Raw genomic sequence first — 23,625 nt, 5'->3', positions numbered from 1 at the left:
CTGCATAGTTTATGGAAATATGTAATTGCAGCAGCGAATAACGTGGCTTTATGGATGTAAGGCTTGGTGTGGACTAACTATACTACTGGAATACTTTTACTGGGCAGGGGTCACTGATAGTGTAGTGGTACACACGCCTGAGTTGTGTGCGGGCAGCGTGGGATCGATTCCCGCTCAGTGACAGTGTCTGTGTGTGCCCTGCGACTGGCTGGCGACCAGTTCGGGGTGTAGTCTTCCTTCGCCCATTGACGGGTGGGATAGGCTCCAGCAACTCCCCGCGACCCTGTATAGGATAAGCGGTTTGGAAGATGACATGACATGACCTTTACTGGGCCCTTGTCGATGTAATGGAATCATTTTCGATGGCTTATAACATTATCTTGGACATTTATGAGGCTGAAATGGTGAGTTCTGTCTTTTTTGTGTGTTTGCGACAGTTTGACTTAAATGCTCGCCGAGCCTGCAGATATGATTGGATCTTATAATGTTTGATATCATCGGAATTTCTGGAAACTCAGCTTTCTAACCATGTATAACATGCTCGGGAATGCTTTGAAGTTGTTCTATATATAGCGAATGTCCCGCGGGCGAGATGCAGAAAATTATCCATCGGCCCACCGTGACCCCGTTGCTCAGACGCCCGGTAAATCTGTTCTACTACTCAGACTGGACCAGCACTTGCCCTCTGACTCCCGTGAACCTCCTTTGACTGACGTTCCTTCTCCAGTGTGACAACGTCCTGATGACCTCACCATCAAAGATAATTCAAACAGGTTCCACCTGAGGACTCAAACAGGTTCCACCTGAGGACTAAACTTGAACAAACACTGGAACATGACGCATTTGTGGACCGTGGTGCGGACATCACTCTTATGTAAGCACGCTGCTCAACCAACTAAAGGCTAGGCTGCAAACCAAAAATAGGTCGCTCCGCCTCTAACATTGCTTCACAAATATTCAGGCATTCGGGTAAACTAACATGCATTTCGACACTTTGGTGCTCTTGAAGCGGACTGCTGGACCATACCAATTGGTCCACCCAGTCTACGTATCTCCTGAGGGAGCGGCCCCTCTGCTCATTGGTCAGGACCTGCTGGACCGCTGCGCACGACTGATCGATTACAGTCAACACAAAATCTGGGCACATGTGCAGTGGCACAGACCACTTGCACCCAAATCAATCGCCTACTGCTATGCTCTAGACCTGTCAGAGGCATCAGGTGGCCTTGTCCCGAATGCACATGACCATCACCAGGTTGATGACCTGTCAAAATGGGGGACTGAGCGTGCTGTCCCTGAAGCGACCACAACAGTTTACCAAGTGGAACTACCCACTCGGGGCGCATAACACTGCCCCTATGATAGCAACCGTTTGCTCACTCATACGTAAACCGGGGACGCTGTCCTCACTTCGTGCTCAAACATGACAACTGACGACCAATCCTGGTGGTCAATTTTGTCGATCCTGAAGGCGCGCTATGCCTATTTCGTGATGACTTTCTTCCCACACACCACCCGTGAGACATGCATGCACTGGTGTCAACAAGTCGCTTCACGCTCACCTTCAAGCTCCGTCATCCACACGTGTGTTCTCTCGTGGGTTAGACTTTGTCATGGCATCGGCCTTCTTTTTATCTCCTTTGTTTCACGTTCAATCCATTACCCTTCTGCTGACATTGGTCTTCTTGTGGCTCAAGTTATCCGCCACTCTCTTTGTGTCGTCCAGCTGCGTGCTTCGCTTCTGTAGCAAAACGGGGGTCACTCGTAAAAGTGTAAATAGTTAATAGCGACCGGGAGCAATTACCCCTGCTCACCTCTAGGGGCACCACATCAAAATTTTAGGTTATTGAGAGGGGAATTTGATGAAAAACCTCATTAAATCAGTCTTGAAATGTGAAGGCACTACAATAAATTGTGAGTTCTTTTAACAAAATCAGAGGTTAATACCTTGACCCAAACACACACAATTCATGCGTGACGTCTGTATATGGACAATGTTTATTAACTACAATTAGTGAAACATACAAGAAAATACTACGATATGGCAAGCCTAAATCAATGAGGAAAAAAAGGTTAAACAAATATCAAATAATTGGGAGGAAAGGGCAAAATAGGACGTCTGATAGATGAGCGTGATAAGGATGAAAATGTAAGGATGTAAGGATGACTAGAGTGAATGTGGCAGGCTTTATGAAATGCACAAAGTTTGCTAGCATTCACTACCAATTTTGTATGCACCCACTGAAATAGCCCTGGCGAGCTGCAAAGTGGTCACTTACGTTTGCGGAGTCTCACGTGAGGAGCAGCGGAAGGACCTTCACTCATTTGTGGATGGAGGAAAAAAAGGGAAAAAGAAAAAAGACAACTAGGAGCGGGACCAAAAGCATGGTTGGGTTCTCATGTGGCCCGGCCACTGCGTGGTGTTGGGCTTCAACCAGGACCACCCAGTGTTGCTTTTGCTGGCCTTAAACCGAAAGGGGGGGCGAAGCCGGCATGTTGCTTCGGCTTTTGCTCCCTGGAGCTGGATTTCGTCTCATCTGCCACATATGCGTGGTGATGGAGTTTGACAACCCAGATCCTCAGCTTTTTGCAAGTCGACCACTGGAGAAAATTAAGCACGCGTGGGAGCGCAATCAAAAATGCAGCCAAACCATGAAAAATTTGAGGTGTGAGAGGGAGTTGGTTGAGTCGCCAGGAAGATAGCAACAGGAGAGGGAGTGAGAGAGATGGCGTATGGGAGCAAGAGAGAGTGAGGGAACAAAAGGCCAGACCTTTTATCTCCTTAAAAATCAGGGGAGGTGGTGAAATGTCCACCCCACAGCTCACGTTTCAGGTGAACCTTAATTCATCACATTAAAGTTAAATTTGACTATTGAATATTCATGTTTAAAATATTTGTAAATGGCATCAATTTTCATGCTTCAGCTGGAAACATCTCATTCTGAATGCGTCCAAAGTTTAGGAGTCGATGATAGGAGTTTAGGAGATAGGAGTTTTCTACACTGTTATGTCATGAACCTGACCAGGAAAATGATTATTACCATAGAGAAGCAGATTCATCAATGCAAAGTTAGCAGGATAAGCACAGTAAACAATACACAAACATGCATTTGAACTACTTATCAGGAGTTTCTGTCTTTTTGAGTCCGAGCATGTCTTTGTCAAATCCAATTGCCGGTGTCCCCTGGTGATTCAGTTGTTTTGAAGTGAGGCTGGAGCAGACTTGGTGGCAGTCCTGGCTGGATCTTGTGTCCAGCCCTGGAGATGTGGTCCACATGAAGATTCGTTACACAATCTTTCAGTTTAGCTAGCGATACGAACACTGGTTTGGGACCAGTGTAGGATGGTTTGTGAAAATCGTCCGAACCGCTCGTTGCGATGGTGTTATGGTGCTATGGTGTTTTTATTCGCACAGTAATGCAAAACTAAACCCCTCCCCCGCGCCATTTTATTTAATAATGAGATGAAGTGACTTGCACTTGTATTCATCAAAACATACACCATAGACACACCATTGTTACTGGTGCGTTGCGAGCATTCATTTGTGGAGAGAAAAAAAAGATGTGTCGATGTCTGGATTCAAGGATGATCGTTTTGATGAAAACGTGAAAAAGACAATAAGCAACATGCATGTTTTGTACTCGAAGATGAGAGAGACAACATCTCCAAGTTTCGTTTCATCTGTCCGACATATATAAGATAGCCCTGTGAACCTTATCAAGCTATGTTAGCTTGACAATGTAGCTCACCAATCGCTGTCAAAGAGACTTGATGGTTACGACTTGAGACTTACTTGTGACTTGCACATATGTGACTTGCTCTCACCTCTGAATTTTAGTGTGTTAAAGGTGTATTATCTGCCAATTTTGTGGTGCCCCCTGAAGACACAGCACTTCTAGCATTCGCCTATGTCGCCCAATGGCAGAGCTGGTGACAACTTTAAAATTTTCAAATCATAGTCAAGAAAAAAACTGACTTCTCGGCCTTCTGTCTATGAAATATTTCATTAACTAGTTTCATAATAAATTTGCTTTCGACTTACATCCTCAGACTCAAACACATGACATATCATCTTGTATTGGCACTGCTGGCTGTCTGCTTCCGGGTCTGAGGTGTCGACAGCTTCTTGAGGGTCAGGCATTCGGTGTCTGACCATCAAAACCACACTGTTCCCTATGTCTGCAATGTAGGACAGGGTGCGTAGAGGATAGTCCATCATTGTCTCCTGTAAGTCAAAGAGCCCCAACAGTCCTTAAGTATTTTCATTCAAAATTGAAAATCCAAGAAATGTAAATGTAAAGACACCTCATAATTTACAAACACCAATTCCTATGAAGTTGGGACATTGTCTAAAAGACAAAATAAAAACAGAATACAATGATTTGCAAATCCTTTTGAGCGTATATTCAGTTGAATACACTACAAAGACAACATATTCAATGTCCAAACAAATCATGGAGCTCGATTAAAATATCAATCTAATTAATTACAGGCTTTGTAATTTACTAACCACATTTTGATTATATAATGTACACATGATTATATAATGTACACAGGTTGGACCTACCAGTTGCGGCCCTGACTCCTGATGCCAATAGTTGAGTTTGGTTTGCTTCAAACTCAAATTAGGGCTGTATGCACTACAGCTCCAGGAGTATTTGCGCTTGCTGAAAAATGCTTTGCATTTATTTAAATCAGGGGTCCCAAGTCAAGTCCTCAAGACCTCCAACCTGTTTTGGATATCTCCTTCCCCCAACACATTTGAGTCAAATGATCAGCTCATCAGCAAACTTTGAAGAAGCTTGATAACGATCCTGTTCATTTAAATTAGGTGTGTTTCTATGTCAACCTCCATGCGCTCAACAGAGCGAGCCTGCCCGACCTGGGGGGTGTTCAATCGGACTCCGCGGGCCGGGAGAGGGGCCCCCCCGCACGGAGATCCACGAGTTAGAATATTTTCTGTGTCAACCTCCATGCGCTCAACAGAGCCAGCCCGCCCGACCTGGGGGGTGTTCAATCGGACTCCGCGGGCCGGGCCAGGGCCCCCCTGCCTGGAGCTCCACGAGTTGGATTATTTTCTATGTCAACCTCCATGCGCTCAACAGAGCAAGCCCGCCCAACCAAGGGGGGTGTTCAATCGGACTCCGCGGACCGGGCGAGGACCCCCCCGCCTGGAGCTCCGCGTGTTGGATTATTTTCTATGTCAACCTCCATGCGCTCAACAGAGCCAGCCCGCCCGACCTGGGGGATGTTCAATCGGATTCCGCGGGCCGGGCGAGGGCCCCTCCGCCTGGAGCTCCACGAGTTGGATTATTTTCTATGTTAACCTCTATGCGCTCAACAGAGCGAGCCCGCCCAACCTGGGGGGTGTTCAATCGGACTCCGCGGGCCGGGCGAGGGCCCCCCCGCCTAGAGCTCATCTAAAACTGGCTGGATAGGGGCTCCCGAGGATTGGACGTGGGCACCCCTGATTAAGATGGAACCGGACGCGAATCTAAATAGAAGCTGAGATAAGACAGGGCTTTTAGCAACTATCTGAAGTTCTGGGCAATTATTATTAAAGAGCATTTAAAAAAAGACATAAAAATAATAATCTTACCTGAGTAAGATTATTCGCAGTTTCCTCAGTGTGACTGCACGATGTTGTGTGCAAGAGTATTTCGAGAGTATTCACTTTTATTCTTCTAATACACAAGCTCTGACGTGTAGGTTTACCGGCAATGGGTGTACTGACAAACGTCACACATTTTTTGAAATGTAAACTGCGATTAAAATGTATTATTTTTCATGCATACATTTATTTGTAATCAATTAATCATAATTCATGTGTTAAAGTACCAAACCTAATTGAAACTGATAACCTTTATTAATTTTTTTGCAAATGTTACCAGGTCAACAAAGACTGGGAAAGTTAAGGAAGACGAAAAAAAAAAAAAATAGAGCTGCTATAAAGGGCCCTCGCAGCCCTGGCAACGTTGGGGTACATGGCGCGTTGGGATGCTCACACATCGGAATTGAATAATCGAAATTATCATGCGGATCAGGTTACAGCAGATTTTGTAGTCAAGGTGAGTCCAAACTTTAAAGTAAATTCAAAATGGCAGACTTCCTCTTAGGTTTAGCATATGGCACCAAGAGGCTTTTTTGTTAGTCTCTTTCTGTTTTATGTACTATCAAATTTTCGTAGATGTAGTGAAGCGTGCAACCTGGGCCACTTATACATTTTTTAGGGGGCGGTAGCGAGCTATCTTTTAAAGATTGCACAATTGAATAATTAATTATTGATTAATTTACCAGGCCTTCTATGTGTGCAAAGTTTTATGACTTTTCGTGCATGTTTACATTTCTCAAAATCAGCATTGTGTTATTGGCAAACTGTGTGTTACCATGGCAACAGCTTTTTGGGTAAAATCTCAAATTTCGTGTTTTGACATCATCAATGCCTTAACACTCTTCCGAGCAAATGTGAGGGAGATCTGGCTAACCTGCCATGAGAAAAACATGAAAGAATAAAACATGTACTTCATTTAGCCAGTGGGTGGCACTCCCACTACGATCAAAAGTTAGTTCGTAGATGTCTTCAGGTGCAGACTCTCATCAAATGTGTGAAATTTTGACAAGATATTATCATGTGGATCACATTACAGCTGCTTTTAAAGTCAATGTGTGTCATGGTCTGTTCTTGTTGTGGTCATGTTTTGTTTTTGTTGTTCCCGGTTGCTCCAGTAGGGGCAGTAGGTGGATCCTCTGCAACGCACCTGTTTGTGATCTTAATCAATGGACTATTTAAGGACTGCCAAGCAGACAACTCCTTGTCGGATTATTCCTCTGCTTGCTCGTGATCATAGCACCAAGTATTGAGCTTTCTAGATGTCCTCTCATGTTTTCGCCATGTATTTTGCTCCTTTTGTTGCCTCAGGTTTTTCGCCATAGTAAGTATTATATCTTGTGTTATTAAAGCTACTATCGGTTGAACTTTTTGGAATTGGGAGTGATATTGTCTTTTTACGACAAGCAATTTTTGTTATTTCTTTCCTTGCCTTTTGCAAGCATTTTTGGTTGTCCTCCTTTTCCTAGTTTTGTCATACCAGCGCCTTCAGTTGCACTTTGTCGGTCTTGTGTATTTTTGTCAAATAAACCCCGTTTTGCTCAAAACACCATCGGAGTCCACGCTTTTAGAGTCTGCTTTGGTTCCGGGTCCTCCCGGAACCCTAACAATGTGATGGCGAATTGTAAAGTAAATTGAAAATGGCAGACTTCCTGTTAGGTTTAGTACACGGCTCCAAGAGACTTTTTTGTAGGTCTTGACCTCTTACGTATACCACGAAATCTTTGTAGATATAGGTGAAACGTACAACCGGGGCTGATTTGTTAAATATTCATTTTTTAAATAATTGCAATGTAATACAAAAAAAAAAAAAGATTTCACCAGGCCTGATGTGTGTGCAAAGTTTTGTCACATTTCATGCATGTTTAGATCGTCAAAATCAGCGTAGTTTTATTTGAAAACTGCCCGTTGGGCGACAGCTTTTAATGAAAAATCACAAATATTGTAATTCAGGAAGGTCTACAGAGTCTTCTGAGCAATTCTGAGGTCAACCTGGTTAACCTGCGAGGAGAAAAAGATCCAATTCAATCCATTTTATTTATATAGCACATTTAAAAAACAATGCTGTTACAAAGTGCAGCACATATGTTTGTGATATCATAACAATTAATATAGAAAGAAACAAAATAAATAAATACACAAAATGAAATTAAAACACACAGAGGACCACACAATTCACGTTGTGTTAAAAGCCAGAGAATAAAAGTGGGTCTGAAGACAAGACTTAAAACACTCAACTGAAGAGGCCGTTCAAATATGGAGGGGCAGAGCACTCCAGAGTCTGGGGCCAACCACTGAAAAAGCCCTATTCCCCCGGGTTTTAAGGTTCGTCCTTGTCTCCACAAGGTACTGGCCCCCTGACCTCAATATGAGCACTGGACTATAAATCTTGATGAGGTCAATAATCTAATTTGGGGCCAGTCCATTCAAAGCTTTAAAAACAAATAAAATATTAAAATATTTCGAAATGTAATTGTAAGCCAATGCAAAGAGGCAAGAATTGGTGTAATATGATCTCGTTTTTTGGCTCCAGTTAAAAGGTGTGCAGCAGAGTTCTGGACTAACTGTAAGTGTGAAAATGCTTTTTGAAAAATCCCATAAATTCATAAATCCATAAAAAAAGATCAAAGAATAAAACATCTACTTCCTTTAGCCAGTAGGTGGCGCTACCACTACAATGAAAATTAAGTTCAGATGTCTTCAGGCTTCGTTTTTTATCAAATGTCATGAGCTTTTTTTTTAAAAAACGCATTTAATCAGACTTTGCGGCACTGTCAAGGCCACCCCCTTCATTAAAAAGTCACAATATTCGGCGTCGAGCAAGATCAATGTCTTGAGGCTTTTCAGTTCGCAGTCAGATTCTTTCAACGGGCCCCGTGCAGTATAAAGAAATTTTTAAAAATGAAAATTTTTGTCGCCACTAGGTGGCGCTATATGTATAATGCAAGATTATCAATAGATGTCTTCAGATCGCGACTCTTTACGGACAGGTGAAGTTTGGCATTTTTTGGAGCATGTTCAGGGGAGTTATTAAGGTTTTAAAAAACGTACGCCAAATTTGATGCCCCGCCCCCGTCATATAGTTTATCAAAAAATAAAAAAAATTGTCCCAGGTCTTAAGATGATGTATCCAAAGATTGAAGTCAATCGGATGAATCATCCGGGACATGGGTATGCACCCTGTAAATGTGCAAAAATGGTCCACAATTGGACTTCCAAAAATTCATAGCTCACTTCCTGTACACTTTAGACTAATGCAACTGACTTTTTTTGTATGTCTCGGGGTGCTACACATGCCTGCTAATTTTCGTAGGCCTTGGTCGAACGGGCCGGGATTGGTTTTTACTTTGCCACTCTAGGTGGCGCTACAGAGTCATTTCATTTGCATCATTTACGGCGACTTTAAAATATCAAATTTTTCACCAGCCTGATGAGTCTGCAAAATTTGGTTCGTTTTCGTGCATATTTAGGGGTTCAAAAATACGATCATTTTGTCGGAAAAATAACAATATTTGATAATAATAATAATAATAATAATTATTATTATTATTATTATTCTTACAAAAACAAATAGGGTCCTCGTAGCGGTTGCTGCTTGGGCCCTAACTAGAGCTGCAAGCTGCTATAAAGGGCCCTTGCAGCCCTGGCACAGTTGGGGTACTGGCACTTCGGGATGCTCGCGCATTGGAATATTTTGAAAATGTACTACATCAGATTAAAAGCAATTTTGATCAAATATGATCTTTATAAGAGGCCAAAAATGAGGTGAACTAGAAAGTAAATTCGAAATGGTGGACTTCCTCTTGGGTTTAGCATATAGCATATTTTTTAGGTCTCTGCCTGTTACATATATTACCAAATTTTCGCAGATCCAGGTGAAACGTACAACCGGGGCTGCTTTTTTTAAACATTCTAGGGAGCGGTAGCGAGCTATCACTATTGAATTTACCAGACCTAATATGTGTGCAGTTTCATGAGTTTTCGTGCATGTTTACAGCGTCAAAATCAGCATTATTTTTTTTGGCAAAGTGGGCGTTACCATGGAAAAGCTTGTTGCAAAAAATCCCCAAATTCGTATTTTAATATCAAGAAAGCCAAACCACTCTTACGTGCAATTGTGAGGTATTTCTTGTTAACCTGCCAGAAGAAAAAGGTCAAAGAATAAAACATGCACTTCCTTTAGCCAGTAGGTGGCGCGACCACTACAATGAAAAATAAGTTCGGAGATGTCTTCAGGCATCGACTATTATCAGTCGGTTTTTTTTAGAAGAATTTCTCATGAGGATCAATTTCCAGCAGCTATTGTAATCAGAGCAAATTCATACTTTAAAATTAATCAAAAATGGCCAACTTCCTGTCTGGTTTTAGCATATGGCTCCAAGAGACTTTTTAGTAGGCATATACGACCAAATTTTCGTCAATCTCTGTGAAAAGTATGACCGGGAATGAGCTTTTAAAAATTTCTAGCGAGACATTTTTTTAAAAATTGCACAAAAAAATAAAAAAAAATAATGATTATTTCTCAAGGCCTGATGTATGTGCAAAGTTCCGTGAGATTTCGTGCATGTTCAGACCCTCAAAATGAGCATTATTTTTTTTGGGCCAACTGCATGATGCCATGGCAACAGCTTTACACGAAAAATCACAAATTTTGTGTTTTAATATTAGGAAGGCCTAAACACTCTTCCGAGCAAAGATGAGATGGACCCGGTGAACCTGCTAGGATAACATCAAAGAAAAAAAACATGTATTTCCCTCAGCCACTAGGTGGCGCTACCACTACGATGACGAATACGTTCGTAGATGTCTTCACAACTGGGGCTGATTTTTTTCAATTCTAGGGGGCGCTAGCGAGCCATTTTTTAAATAATTGTGACGTAAAACAAAAAAGAAAGATGATTTCACCAGGCCTGATGTGTGTGCAAATTTTCATGAATGTTTAGACCGCCAAAATCGGTGTACTTTTATGTGCGAACAGCCTTTTGCCATGGCGACAGCTTTTAACGAAAAATCACAAATATCGTATTTTAACATCAGGAAGGTCTACAGAGTCTTCCGAGCAATTCTGAGGTCGACCTGGTTAACCTACGAGGAGAAAAAGATAAAAGAATAAAACATGTACTTGCTTTAGCCAGTAGGTGGCGCTACCACTACGATGAAAAATGTTCGGAAATGTCTGCAGGCTTCGACTATTATCAAATATCAGTAGTTTTTTCGAAGAAATTATCATGTGCGTCAAATTCCAGCAGCTATGGTAGGCAGAGCAAAGTCATACTTTACACTTAATTCAAAATGGCGAACTTCTTGTTGGTTTAGCATATGGCTCCAGGATACTTTTTTGTCGGCCTTGAATTGTAACATATACCACCAAATTTTCGTTGATCTAGGTGAAACGTACACCCGGGGCTAATTTTTTTTTTTCCTAGGGGGCGCTAGCGAGCCATTTTTTACAAATTGCACAATTAAATAAAAAAATATTGATGATTTCACCAGGCTTGATGTATGTGCAAAATTTCGTGAGATTTCTAGCATAAAAACATCAAAGAAAAAAGCATGTATTACCTTCAGCCACTAAGTGGCGCTACCACTACGATGAAAAATGAGTTTGTAGATGTCTTCAGCCCTTGGCTATCATAAAATATTAAACATTTCGAGAAGATTGGATGATTTGGGTCAAGTTAAAACTGCATTTATGGTCACGTTGAATTATCAGATTTTGCAGCACCGTAATGACCACGCCCTTCATCAAAAACTCACAATATTCAGCGTAGAGCAAGATCAATGTCTTGAGACTTTTCTGACATATTTTCTGTCGGATTCATTGAACGGGCTTTGTACAGTAAATAGAAAAGTAAAAAATGACAATTTTGGCAGCGGTCGCTGCTCGGGCCCTAATAATAATAATAAGAAGAAGAACAAGAAGAAGAATGTCTACAAAAACAATAGGGACCTCTCAGCGCTTGCTACTTAGGCCCTAATAATAATAATAATAATAATAATAATTTCTACAAAAACAATAGGGACCTCGCAGTGTTCGCTGCTCACGCCCTAAAAACACCTTTTTGTAACATTCCACAGGTTAATCGGAAACAGGTGAGTGTAATGTTTGGATACAAAAGGAGCATCCCAGAAAGGCTCACATGCAAGCTCACAAGCAAGGAAGGGCGAGGCTCATCACTTTGTGAACAACTGCATGAACTGGTCCAACAGTTTAAGAATATTTCTCAACAAACAATTTCAAGGTATTTAGGAATTTCATGACGGCATATAAAACTGGAAAAAGCTCTGCAAGTAACTGGCAAGGCCATAAACCAACATTAAATGCCCATTTAAATCCTTCAGGAAACATTGCATTAAAAGCTAGCATCGTTATGTAAAGGATTTTGCCAGTAACACTTCATAAAACTATCATCAGTTTCATGTAACAAAGCTCATTGTTACATCTGCAAATACAAGTTAAAACTCTACCATGCAAAGCAAAAGCCATACTGTATATCAAAAACACCTAGAAATGCGTCTCTGAGCCCAAGTCATCTGAGATTGAATGATGCAAAGTGGAAAAGTGTGCTGTGGTCTGACGAGTCTACGTTTCAAGTTTTGGAAATCATGAATGTTGTGTCCTTCGGGCAAATGAGAAAAAGAACCACCAGCATTGTTATCAGCGCAAGGTTAAAAAAACAACACCTGTGACCGTATGAGGGTGTGTTTGTGCCCATGGCATTGGTAACCTGCACATCTGTGGTACCATTAATTCTGAAAGTTGCATACAGGTTTTGCAGCAGTGCATGCTGCCATTCAAGCAGCCTCTTTTTCATGGATGTCCATGCTTACTTAAACAAGACTTATGCCAAACCACATTCTGTACGTGTTACTGAGTGTTGTTAAAAGGAATGACGGGGTAACAAACTAGTAACATAATTCCTTGTTGTATATTCAATGAATTGCAAATAATTGTATTCTGTTTTTATTTACATTTACATCAGAACTTCATTGGAATTGGGGTTTGAAATAACAGTGTTTTTCAAACTTTTTTTAGTCAAGGCACATTTATTTCATTGAAAAAATCCCGTGGCACACCAGCAGCTGAAATTGTGAAAAAAAAGCTTATTTTGAACAATATAAGTGTTATATTGTTTATATAAGCATTTTTAACATTGAAGAATGACATTATATTATAACTTCTTGAATAGGAATTAAATAAACACAAAGAAAAAAGTATTTTATAATGTTTCATATTGATACTCACTCAGCGTAAAACATGGGCCTGTTTGGATAAACGTGTCACTAATTATTTGTCTCTAAACAAAGACAATTAGCTACCTGCTGCTGCAGCTGCCACCTGCTGGTATGGAAGAGTACTACAATGTCGTAAAGACACGATTACACTGCCAGGCCCTAGACCGCACATGCACACAAATTAGATAATTTCCCACGACACACCTGACAATATCTCAATATTGGCACACAGTTTGAAAAACATTGAAATAACACATGTACCTCTTTGTAATATACAAGCATGGTTATCTATTTAATTTTGACTAGAATTCAAGATGATGTCAATTTCAACATAATAATGCTGTATGTGAAATTGAAATATAGCTTTAATTGGAAAACTCTGTGTTGTATTTCTACTGTATATCTAGCTTTGAAATTATTGTGTACTTCTCAATCAAGTAAAATAAGACGAACTGAACATTATTAAGAGGATGATAATACACTCCCATATATAGAATGATCTGGCCATAGAACCAATTATTTGGTAATGGTTAAAAGGGGCACTTGTGGTTTTGTGCACTACCATCAGCAAGGCAAGTGTAGTACCTGGGAATCTGCACTGAGCATTTTTATTCTCTGAGTGGAGATGAAGAGATCAACCTCTGTCATTGCCTGGGCATTATCCTCAGGGGCCTACAAACATGTCCACATGTAAGAACAAGTATAAAAGACATATACAAAAACAGCAAGAGAGCGTATATTTATCTGGCATCCAAGAAGGACCAATCATTCCCTGTCTCAATTAATCCAACGTCCAACCAATCAAGTTTTGCTCCTCTGGTCATGTGACTCTGACAAGGAAGATGATGTCAGCTCATGTCTCCCAACGCAAGTGATGTTACCGCAGCGAGTTTGTTTACTCTATTTGCCCTTTGTGTTTGTAAAATTGAGTAATAGTTATTACTTGATGCGTTGCACATTAACCCGACTTATTGAACAATAGCTGCACTGAACTTTTATGAGCTGGCGTTCGTGAAAACTGCATAACTTAGCACATCGGGAGTGGAACAAGGTCAGCCATGAATAGTTCTATGCTGTTATGTAGGGCTGCCCATGTCGGTAGCTCATCTGCTAGTTACGCTATCACTATGGCTTTCTGCAGTGGCCCGGATTCAACTTCATTCTCACTCAATGGCAAACATTTGAAACATAAGTGTTTAGAATGAATTATCATCCCATCCCAGAGGGACGGAGTGTTATCTTACATTTGTAGTGTTTAGAGCTTGGTTCAGCAACTGCGGCTCTTTCATACTCATGTTGTGGCTCTGCGTGGTTTTTATACTCTTAATTCAAGCATCAAACTACCGAATGAATGTATTTTGTAGGTACTATTATGTGGATGCGAGTGTGAAATAGCAATACAAGGTATTATACAACCTGGACTTAACGGTGCCTGGGAAATTAAAAAAAAGTGTTTTTGGAGGTTAATGTCAAAAAGTGTTTGTCCTGGTGTTTTCTTTTCCGTGGAAACCAGGTCAAAATGGCTCTTTCGCTGTCAAAGGTTGCCGACCCCTGGTTTAGAGTTTAAGAGCAGACCTCACAATAGGTTTTGGACAGCCAGGCCAGATCATCTTCCTCAGACCTAATACACAACCAGGTGGCAAACCACTGACTGCTCTGCCCCTCAAATGTGTGACATCCAGACATAACCGCAAATTCAGTCATTGCACTGCAGCCTTGGGGGTCCTGGTGGCAAGTGTGCATTTGGACATCCTTAAGACCAGCTTAGTGTTTGTTAGGGACAATCTATAATGAGTACAGAAGCCCATATCAGGGGGCAATAAATATACCTCGACCCCTTGTAACGTCTCATTATGAGCAACTTAAGAGAGTTGAGGGGAAGAGACTCCAACACCTTTCAAGAAGGCTGGTTGTAGAATCCAAGTTATATCAAGCCAGAAGTGTTCGATATTGCATGTCACATAAGACTGCAGAGGCTGTTCCCTGCCAGAGAGGTAATGTTTCACATGATTAGAGCCATCTTCAGATGAGGATCAGACTACCATTGTGCCCTTTATCCACCACCCAATTCACACTGTATTGTCCCACGGACGGCCCATGGGTGGTGGACCCAAAGTAAAGGACTGTGTGCGCAAACTATAAATATGTGTGTGAAGTCTGAATGCAAGAGTGTAACTGGAAGTGCATATGAGTAGGCTGGGTATATTTCACCTTGATGCGTGTGACAGCCTCCTGTGACTGCATCATGCGGATGTTCTTGGTGGGCGTCTTAACTGACAGCATCTGAGTGGAGCCCAAGTAGTTGACTGCAAAGATGATCCCATCAATCAGGCCATCTGGGTCACATGGGCCTCGGACTGAACAGTTAGAAAGAAGAAGGCATGAATAAAGAATGGAGTCTATATTCATATGATCCTTCACATGATGGCTAGGAGCATGGTTTGCACACTTCTGTAGTTTTAAGATTGTCAGATCTTGCTTACCACAGGACTCTTAGGCAGAGATCGGAGAAAATTGCTATTTTTAGGACTCGCGGCTTGCTTTCCAAAAACATGGGAATGAATTCACTTGGGAATTGGTATCGAAGTGACTTAATTTGACTTAGACTTGAACTACATGACTTGACTAGTTTTAACATTAGAAAGACTGAGGTTTTCTTACCCCCCGTCTAATGTCTAGAGCACAGCCAAAAGGCTGTGAAATTTTGAACTAACAACTCAACAGCCTACAATTGGCCACCTTTCTTTTGTAAATGCAACCATTATCTGCCAGATTAGCGGTACTCAGACACACCGTCCCCAGCTAGCTCCATACCACTTTACAACTGAATAGAGTATTCATGAGGGATTTTCCACTGAAAGATACATTGCCTAGTAGAAGCCTCTGTACAGGGCAAGTCTGCACACCAAACATAGGGTGATGTTATAAACAGCATAAGTAAGTTGATAATTATTGTTAAAAAAATAATGGCAAACAGTCAACAGGTCTTACCTGTCTTTTTTTGTTAATAGTCTACAGGTTAGGCCTAACAGAAAATATGAAGGGATACCCACACAGTTTTACAACATTAGAACAGAATGCCTATTCTCATGTACTGTCGGGCAATTGTAAAACTCTGTGATACGATGAGAAATCCTATTTCTTCTGTAGTCAATATTCAAGTGGCGTTGTGCCAATAATTCCCAAGAGACTCAATGAGTTTGCCCCAAACAAACAACAAAAATAGTCATAGCCATTTTTTAGTTAAGTTTTTAGTAAAAAAAAAAAAAAAAAAAAAGAAACTGAAAATATTTAAAATTTTATTGGTAAACAAAATAGAATACAAAAATACATATAACAATAGCAGGAGTATGTAAAAGTGTGGTGTAGTGTGTGTGTGTGTGTATATATATATATATGTATATACATATGTGTATATATATATATATATATATATATATATATATATATATATATATACTGCACCTCGAAAAGACCAAAAGGGCAGAATTTAGTCTGCACTCTGCCAACCTTCCTGCCCCAAACCCCCACCGCAACACCCCTGATTTCTTTCCATTGTATTCTTTGTCCACTTTCAACGAGTTTATCACCTACTAGCCTCTCCCAACCCCTCAGACACATTTGCTCCTTGTGTGGAAAGGTACAGCACACAAAGTCAGATTTCACCAAGAAGTCACTATGGCACACAATTGTGAGATTTACAGAGTACAATTTCATTGTTGGCATGTTTTATGGTTACTCTCGTGCAAGAGCGTTACCACAAAACATACCAAACATTGTAACATCAAATGGAAAACCTATAGAGATGGTTTTAAATTACAAGTACTTGGGCTTTATTTTTGATCGGGACCTTTCATTTAAAACCCATATGAATAATTTGATCTCAAAACGCAGGGTGAAGCTTGGGTTCTTCTTCAGAAACAAATCCTGCTTCTCCATCAGGGTCAGAAAGAAGCTTGTGTCTGCGACCTTTTTGCCCATAATTGATGATGGTGACACGCTATATTCCAGTGCATCATCCAAACTTCTCCAGTCTTTGGACTCTGTCTTCCATTCAGCGTTTGGATCTGTCACCCGGTTGTAGTCGTCTCACCCACCATTGTGAATTGTATCGGAAATCAGACTTGCCTTCCTTGAGTGCACGCAGATATGCACATTGGTTAACGCTAATTTATAAGGCTCTCTTGGGCTTGCTCCCTTCTTATTTGTGCGGTGTTCTACATAAGACAAATAGCAGCTATGCCTTGCGTTCCTGCCTTACTCTTGTTTTATATGTTCCTCGTGTAAGGACTGAACTTGGAAAGAGAGCGTTCAGCTTTGCTGCCCCTTCAGCTTGGAATGCCCTACAGACTGAACTAAAACTCACTGAACTGATCCCACTTGAAGCATTTCGTTCAATCCTGAGGGCCAAACAACGGGAGACCATTGAAAAGTGCTTGTGTTTTGTATCTTAACTTGTTGTGTCATTGTACGTTGTTATTGTCAAATACTTTTGCACCTTAAAATTGTATGTGTTATGTGTCTCTTGTAAATGTTGTATGGCATGTGCTGCTGACCTCTTGGCCACGTCACTCTTGTGAAAGAGATCTTGATCTCAATGGGTTTTTCTCTGGTTAAATAAAGGTTATACTAATAGTGTATCCTACAATCAAATTCCTATTCACGAAGGATTTTCACTAGAAATATTTCTTATACATGTTGGCGAAAATGCCAACATGTACGGCATATGGTTATACCAATAAGTCTAGGAGAAGCGTGACGTGCATTTCATCGTTAAGAATGGAATTCTTGAATTTCACATGTAAGGTTATATCTCTAAATGTTATTCAAAGATTTGTGTGCATCATGTCGTCGGAACCATCAACGATGAAAGCAAAGCCCATCGAGACAAAATTTGCGGCAAAATATAAAGCGAACGTGTCAATCACAATTTGATACTGAGATAACATACACTGAATGGTTAATGCAAACATCGATGTTCGTTCTTGAGAGACTTTCATGTCTCAATACAGGGATCCCAGCGTAAAAACGCACTGAAAACAGTGTTTCCAGGGGAAAAACATAACAAAGGTTTTCAGAAATACAGGTAACATAAGATGGCTGCCCTCTGGCTTCAGCCACAAGGTGCCTATTGATATTACATTCATATATACTGTAAGTCTGTGAGTGTGGTATGGTGGATGGGTAGTCGTGACTAAACTAAGGACCCAAGGTGGATAAATAAATTGTGCATGGCCACATACCGGCAATAGTTGACTGACTCAGTCAACTAAGAACAAGGAAGATGCCGAAAGACAAGAGTGGTATATAAATAAAGTTGTATTGTATTGTATGATTCCTGCTAAAATCTGTACTGAAATGTTCAATTGTGGTAAATAAAAACATTGCAATAATTTAAGCATGTTCTCTTTTCCAAAACCCATTTTACGATAACATGAAAAATAGTGCGGCACGGTGGTCGACTGGTTAGCACGTCCACCTCACAGTTCAGAGGTCATGGGGTCGATCCCGGCTCCGGCCTCCCTGTGCGGAGTTTGCATGTTCTCCCCGTGCATGCGTGGGTTCTCCGGGAGTTCCGGTTTCCTCCCACATTCCAAAAACATGCTTGGTAGGTTGAAACTCTGAATTGCCCCTAGGTGTGATTGTGAGTGCAGATGTTTGTTTGTCTCTGTGTGCCCTGCGATTGGCTGGCAACTTATTCAGGGTGTACCCCGCCTACTGCCCGAAGACAGCTGGGATAGGCTCCAGCACACCCGCGACCCTTGTGAGCACAAGCGGTATCAATAATGGATGGGTGGATGAGAAACAGTTGAATAAACTTGACTTCAGATTTCAAAATTACAGAACACATCCATAAACAGATTTTTAAGCCTGAATGTATTGGGTACTTTTCTTCTCTATCACTATATCCACATGCTGCACAAATTTGTGTTTTTATATTTCATTGCAGCAATCTCTAAGTAAAGAAGTATTGATTAAATGTTATGCACCAGAAACAAATACCAGAAAGAAACTAGTGGATGCAATTCCTGGAGAAATTGAGTGTGAAGGCGAAGGAAGCTGTATGGAAAACTCAGAATGCGTTAGAGTGAAGTTGAATGAAGTTGAATGAAAAAATCCGAAGTGAAACATGAAAAGAGGAGTAAGGAAACAATCAAAGAAGGAAGTCAGAAAAAAAATAAGGAAAACAAAGAATGATAGAATCACAGGAAAGGAGGAAGCAAGAAACCAAGATAACAAGGAAAACAAGCAAGAAAGAAAAAGTAAGAATACAAAATAGTAGGAAGGAAAGGATGAGGTGAAGAAATGAGGAAGAAAGGACACTAGGAAGCAAGAAAGGAAGGAAACAACGAATCTCGGGAAGGACGGAACCTGCGGATAAGAAATCTGGGTGTCCCAATATTTTTTAACAAAATGGCCACTTCATTAGGGACACCTATGGATGAAAAATTGGGGTGTTCCAACACTTTTGAACAACATGGCCGCTTCATTAGGAACACCTGGGAATGATAATTCTGAGTGTCCCAATACTTTTGAACAACATTGCCGCTTCATTAGGCACATCTGGGAATGAAAATTCTCAGTGTCCCAATACATTTGAACAACATGGCCACTTCATTAGGGACACCCGGGTATGAAAATTCTCGGTGTCCCAATACTTTTGAACATGACTGCGTCATTAGGATCACCTGGGGATGACAATTCTGGGTGCCCCAATACTTTTGAACAACATGACTGCGTCATTAGGATCACCTGGGGATGACAATTCTGGGTGCCCCAATACTTTTGAACAAATGGCCTAATGTCCCTGTCCAAGATGGCCGCCGCACTGGGGAGACCTAAGGGGTGACTATCCCCAGTCTAGCTAATGTCCCTGCCCAAGATGGCTGCCACACTGTGGAGACCTCGGGGTGAGTATACCCAGTAGCTAATGTCCCTGCCCAAGATGGCCGCCGCACTGACGGGACCTCAGGTTGACTATCCCCAGTCTAGCTAATGTCCCTGCCCAAGATGGCCGCCGCACTGGCGAGACCTCAGGGTGACTATCCCCAGTCTAGCTAATGTCCCTTCCCAAGATGGACGCCGCACTGTGGCTACCTTGGGGTAAGCATCTCCAGTCTAGCTAATGTCCCTGCTCAAGATGGCCGCCGCACTGGGGAAACCTCGGGGTGAATATCCACAGTCTAGCTAATGTCCCTGTCCAAGATGGTCGCCGCACTGGGGAGACCTCGGGGTGAGTATCCCCAGTCTAGCTAATGTCCCTGTCCAAGATGGCCACCGCACTGGGGAGACCTCGGGGTGAGAATCCCCAGTCTAGCTAATGTCCCTGTCCAAGATGGCCGCCGCACTGGGGAGACCTCGGGGTGAGTATCCCCAGTCTAGCTAATGTCCCTGTACAAGATGGCCGCTGCACTGGAGAGACCTCGGGGTGAGTATCCCCAGTCTAGCTAATGTCCCTGTCCAACATGGCTGCTGCACTGGGCAGACCAAGGGGCAATAACACCGGTCCACTGGAAATGAATGGTGAAATTGTGTGGCTTTTTTTTAGGGTGAATGAGTTGAATTTGTGGGAAGCAGGAATTTCAGGGGTGTTGAAAGGCTGAATGTGAGTTGAATGACTTAAATATGTGGAAATTGGGAAGGTGTAAACGTGAAAAGTTAAATGTTCCTAGGGCGGCACGGTGGACGACTGGTTAGCTAGTCCGCCTCACAGTTCAGAGGTCGTGGCTGTGGGTTCGATCCCGGCTCTGGCCTCCCTGTGTGGAGTTTGCATGTTCTCCCCGTGCCTGCGTGGGTTTTCCTCCGGCTACTCCGGTTTCCTCACACATTCCAAAAACATGCATGGTAAATTGATTGGACACTCTAAATTGCCCCTAGGTGTGATTGTGAGTGCATTGTTTGTGTCTGTGTGCCCTGCGATTGGCTGGCAACCAATTCAGGGTGTACCCTGCCTACTGCCCGAAGACAGCTGGTATAGGCTCCAGCATGCCCGCGACCCTTGTGAGGATAAGTGGTATGGATAATGAATGAATGAATGAATAAATGTTCAAATTGAAATGAATGGTGAGTAGTTAGTCGTAATTATTGTGGGCTTTTTAAGTGTGAATTGAATGAGTTGAATGTGTAGGAAGTAAGAATTTTGGGGGTGTTGACAAGCTGAATTTTAACTGAATGTGTTGAATAACTCGAATTTGTGAAAATTGGATTGGTGTAAATGCTAAAAGTTAAATCTGCCAATGGAAATGAATGGTGAATAGTTTAACTTTTGTGTTTTTTTTAAATGTGAATGAGTTGAAAGTGTGGGAAGTAAGAATTTTGGGGTGTTGAAAAGTTGAATGTGAGCTGAATGAGTTGAATGACTTGAATTTGTAGAAATTGGAATGGTGTAAATCTGAAAAGTTGAATTTTCCAATGGAAATGAATGGTTAATAGAGGAATTTTTGTGGGGGGTTTTAACGGTGAATGAGTTGAATGTGTGGGAAGAACAAATTTTGGGGTGTGTTGAAAAGGTTGACCAATATGAGTTGAATGAGATGATGTTATGAATTTCAAATTGGAATGATGTAAATGTGAATTGTTGAATATGGCAATGGGAATGAATGGTGGAATTTTGTGTTTTTTTACGGATGAATAAGTTGAATTTTGGGGAAGTAGGAATTGTGTGTGCGTTGAAAAGCTTTACCAATGTGAGTTGAATGAGTTGAATCTTGTGAATCTTAAATTGGAATGGTGGAAATGGGAAATGTTGAAAGTGCCATAGGAAATGAATGGGTTTTTTGGGGATGAAAAGTGGAAAATATTGGGGAAACGGTAAGTTTGGGGAACAAAAAAAAATTCCTAACCCTAGAAGGCGAGAATTTTATTAATCTTTTGAAATTTGAATGAAGTGAATCAGGTGAAAAATGTGGAAGGAGTCGCACACCAAAAAATTTGTTAAAAAGTGGAATAATAATAATAATGAACTATAGGAATAACATGTGTGTAAAGGCCTTCGCCTTCACACAATAAAGAATAGGAAAAACAAATGTGTGAAGGCCCTCACACAACTAGACCATGCAATTTCTGGAGAAATTGCGTGTGAAGGCGAAGGAAGCTGAAAAGAAACTGCGGAATGCACTGGAATGAAGTTGAATGACGGTGAATCAAGTTGAATGATACTGAATAAAGTTGAATGATACTGAATAAAGTTGAATGATACTGAATGAAATTGAGTAAAGTGGAATAAAATCAAACGATACTGAATAAAGTTAAAAAAAAATAATAATAATAATAAAAAATAATAATAAAAAAATATTGAAAAAATTAAAGAATGGCCAGGAATTGAACCCACAACCTCCCGGTTGGGAAACAACCACTCTACCACTGAGCCATGCAGCCTCCGATATTGGAATGTTCAAAAAGTTGCATTTTTGGATAACCATAAATGCTAGGGGGGAAAAAAAAGCCTCGATAGCATGATTTTTTGGAATAGTTGAATAATAAAGGTTGAATAATTTGAATTTTTTGAAAGTAGGAATTGTGGGTCGTGTGCAGTGTGAGTTGAATGGAGCTGCATGTTGTGAATTTGAAATTGGAATGGTTTAAATGTGAAGTGTTGAATGTGCCATTGGGAATGAATGGGGTTTTTGGGGGTGAAAGAAGTTGAATTTGGACAAACCGTAAATGTTCGGGGCAAAAAAAACAAGTTTTGATGGCATGAATTTTTGGAATAATTTGAAATTTGAACGGGGTGAATCGGATGAAGTATGTGGAAGTCGTTACAGTTTGAACGTGCCATTGGAAATGAATGGGGTTTTGGGGGGTGAAAAAAGTTGAATTTTGGAGGAACCATAAATGTTAGGGGGGCTAACAAAAAGGAGCAGGTATGGCATGAGTTTTTGGAATCGTTTAAAGTTTGAACGGAATGAATCGGATGAAGTATGTGGAAGAAGCGACACGCCAAATTTTTGGAGTGGCAAAAAAGGAGCAATATCATAGTAATACTAGAGAATATAATTTCTGGATAAATTGCATGTGAAGGCGAAGGAAGCTAAAATGAAACTAGGGAATGCGTTGGAATGAAGTTGAATTGAGTTGAATTAAGTGGAATAGAGTCGAATGATATTGAATAAAGTTGAATGATACTGAATGAAGTTGAATAAAGTGGAATGAAGTTGAATGATACTGAATGAAGTTGAATGACCTCTGTGAAAAACTGGAATGCGTTGAAATGATACTGAATGAAGTTGAATGAAGTTGAAAGAACTCAAATTGTAGAGATTAGCTTGGAAAGAGGAGGACATAAAAAATCAGAAGGGAAGAAAAGTCTTCCAGTTAATTTCCGGGTAATTCGGGTCACTTTTGGTTCATTTCCAGCTCATTTGGGTCACTTTCGGTCCATTTCTGGCTCATTTAGGTCACTTCTGGTCAATTTCTTGCTCATTTGGGTCATTTGTGGTCCATTTCCGGCTCATTTGGGTCACTTCCGGTCAATTTCTGGGTCATTTATGTCACTTCTGGTCCATTTCCAGGTCATTTTTGTAACTTCCGGTTCAATTCCGTGTCATTTGGGTCACTTCTGGTCCATTTCCGGATCATTTGGGTCACTTCCTGTTGATTTTAGGTCCTTCCCTAAGATGGCCCGCCGCATTGGAGAGACGTTGGGGTGAGTATCCCCAGTCTAGCTAATGTCCCTGTGCAAGATGGCCGCCGCATAGGGGAGACCTCGGGGAGGGTATCCAAGGTCAAGCTAATGTTCCAGTCCAAGCTGGCCACCGCACTGGGGAGACCTCGGGGTGAGT

General features: G+C 41.3%; 1 protein-coding gene across 5 annotated transcripts in view; it reads right to left on the bottom strand.

Annotated features, from left to right (window-relative positions):
- LOC147148030 (amyloid-beta A4 precursor protein-binding family A member 1-like) overlaps positions 1 to 23,625 on the bottom strand; it is a 146,805-nt gene that overhangs the window by 79,720 nt on the left and 43,460 nt on the right. For all 5 annotated transcript variants that reach the window (XM_086031204.1, XM_086031200.1, XM_086031203.1 and 2 more), the window contains 3 exons: positions 15,056 to 15,201; positions 13,430 to 13,516; positions 4,043 to 4,225 (listed from right to left, as the gene is read on the bottom strand). In XM_086031204.1, the coding sequence (XP_085887330.1) occupies positions 4,043 to 4,225; positions 13,430 to 13,516; positions 15,056 to 15,201 (416 nt within the window). The remainder of the gene's footprint in view (positions 1 to 4,042; positions 4,226 to 13,429; positions 13,517 to 15,055; positions 15,202 to 23,625) is intronic.

This window comes from Filicampus tigris, chromosome 5 (genome assembly GCF_054856515.1).
Source record: "Filicampus tigris isolate MCC_2025a chromosome 5, RoL_Ftig_1.0, whole genome shotgun sequence".
Taxonomy (NCBI): Eukaryota; Metazoa; Chordata; class Actinopteri; order Syngnathiformes; family Syngnathidae; genus Filicampus; species Filicampus tigris.
Note: the sequence above shows the minus strand (reverse complement) of the source record. Positions and strands in the feature narration are given on the sequence as shown.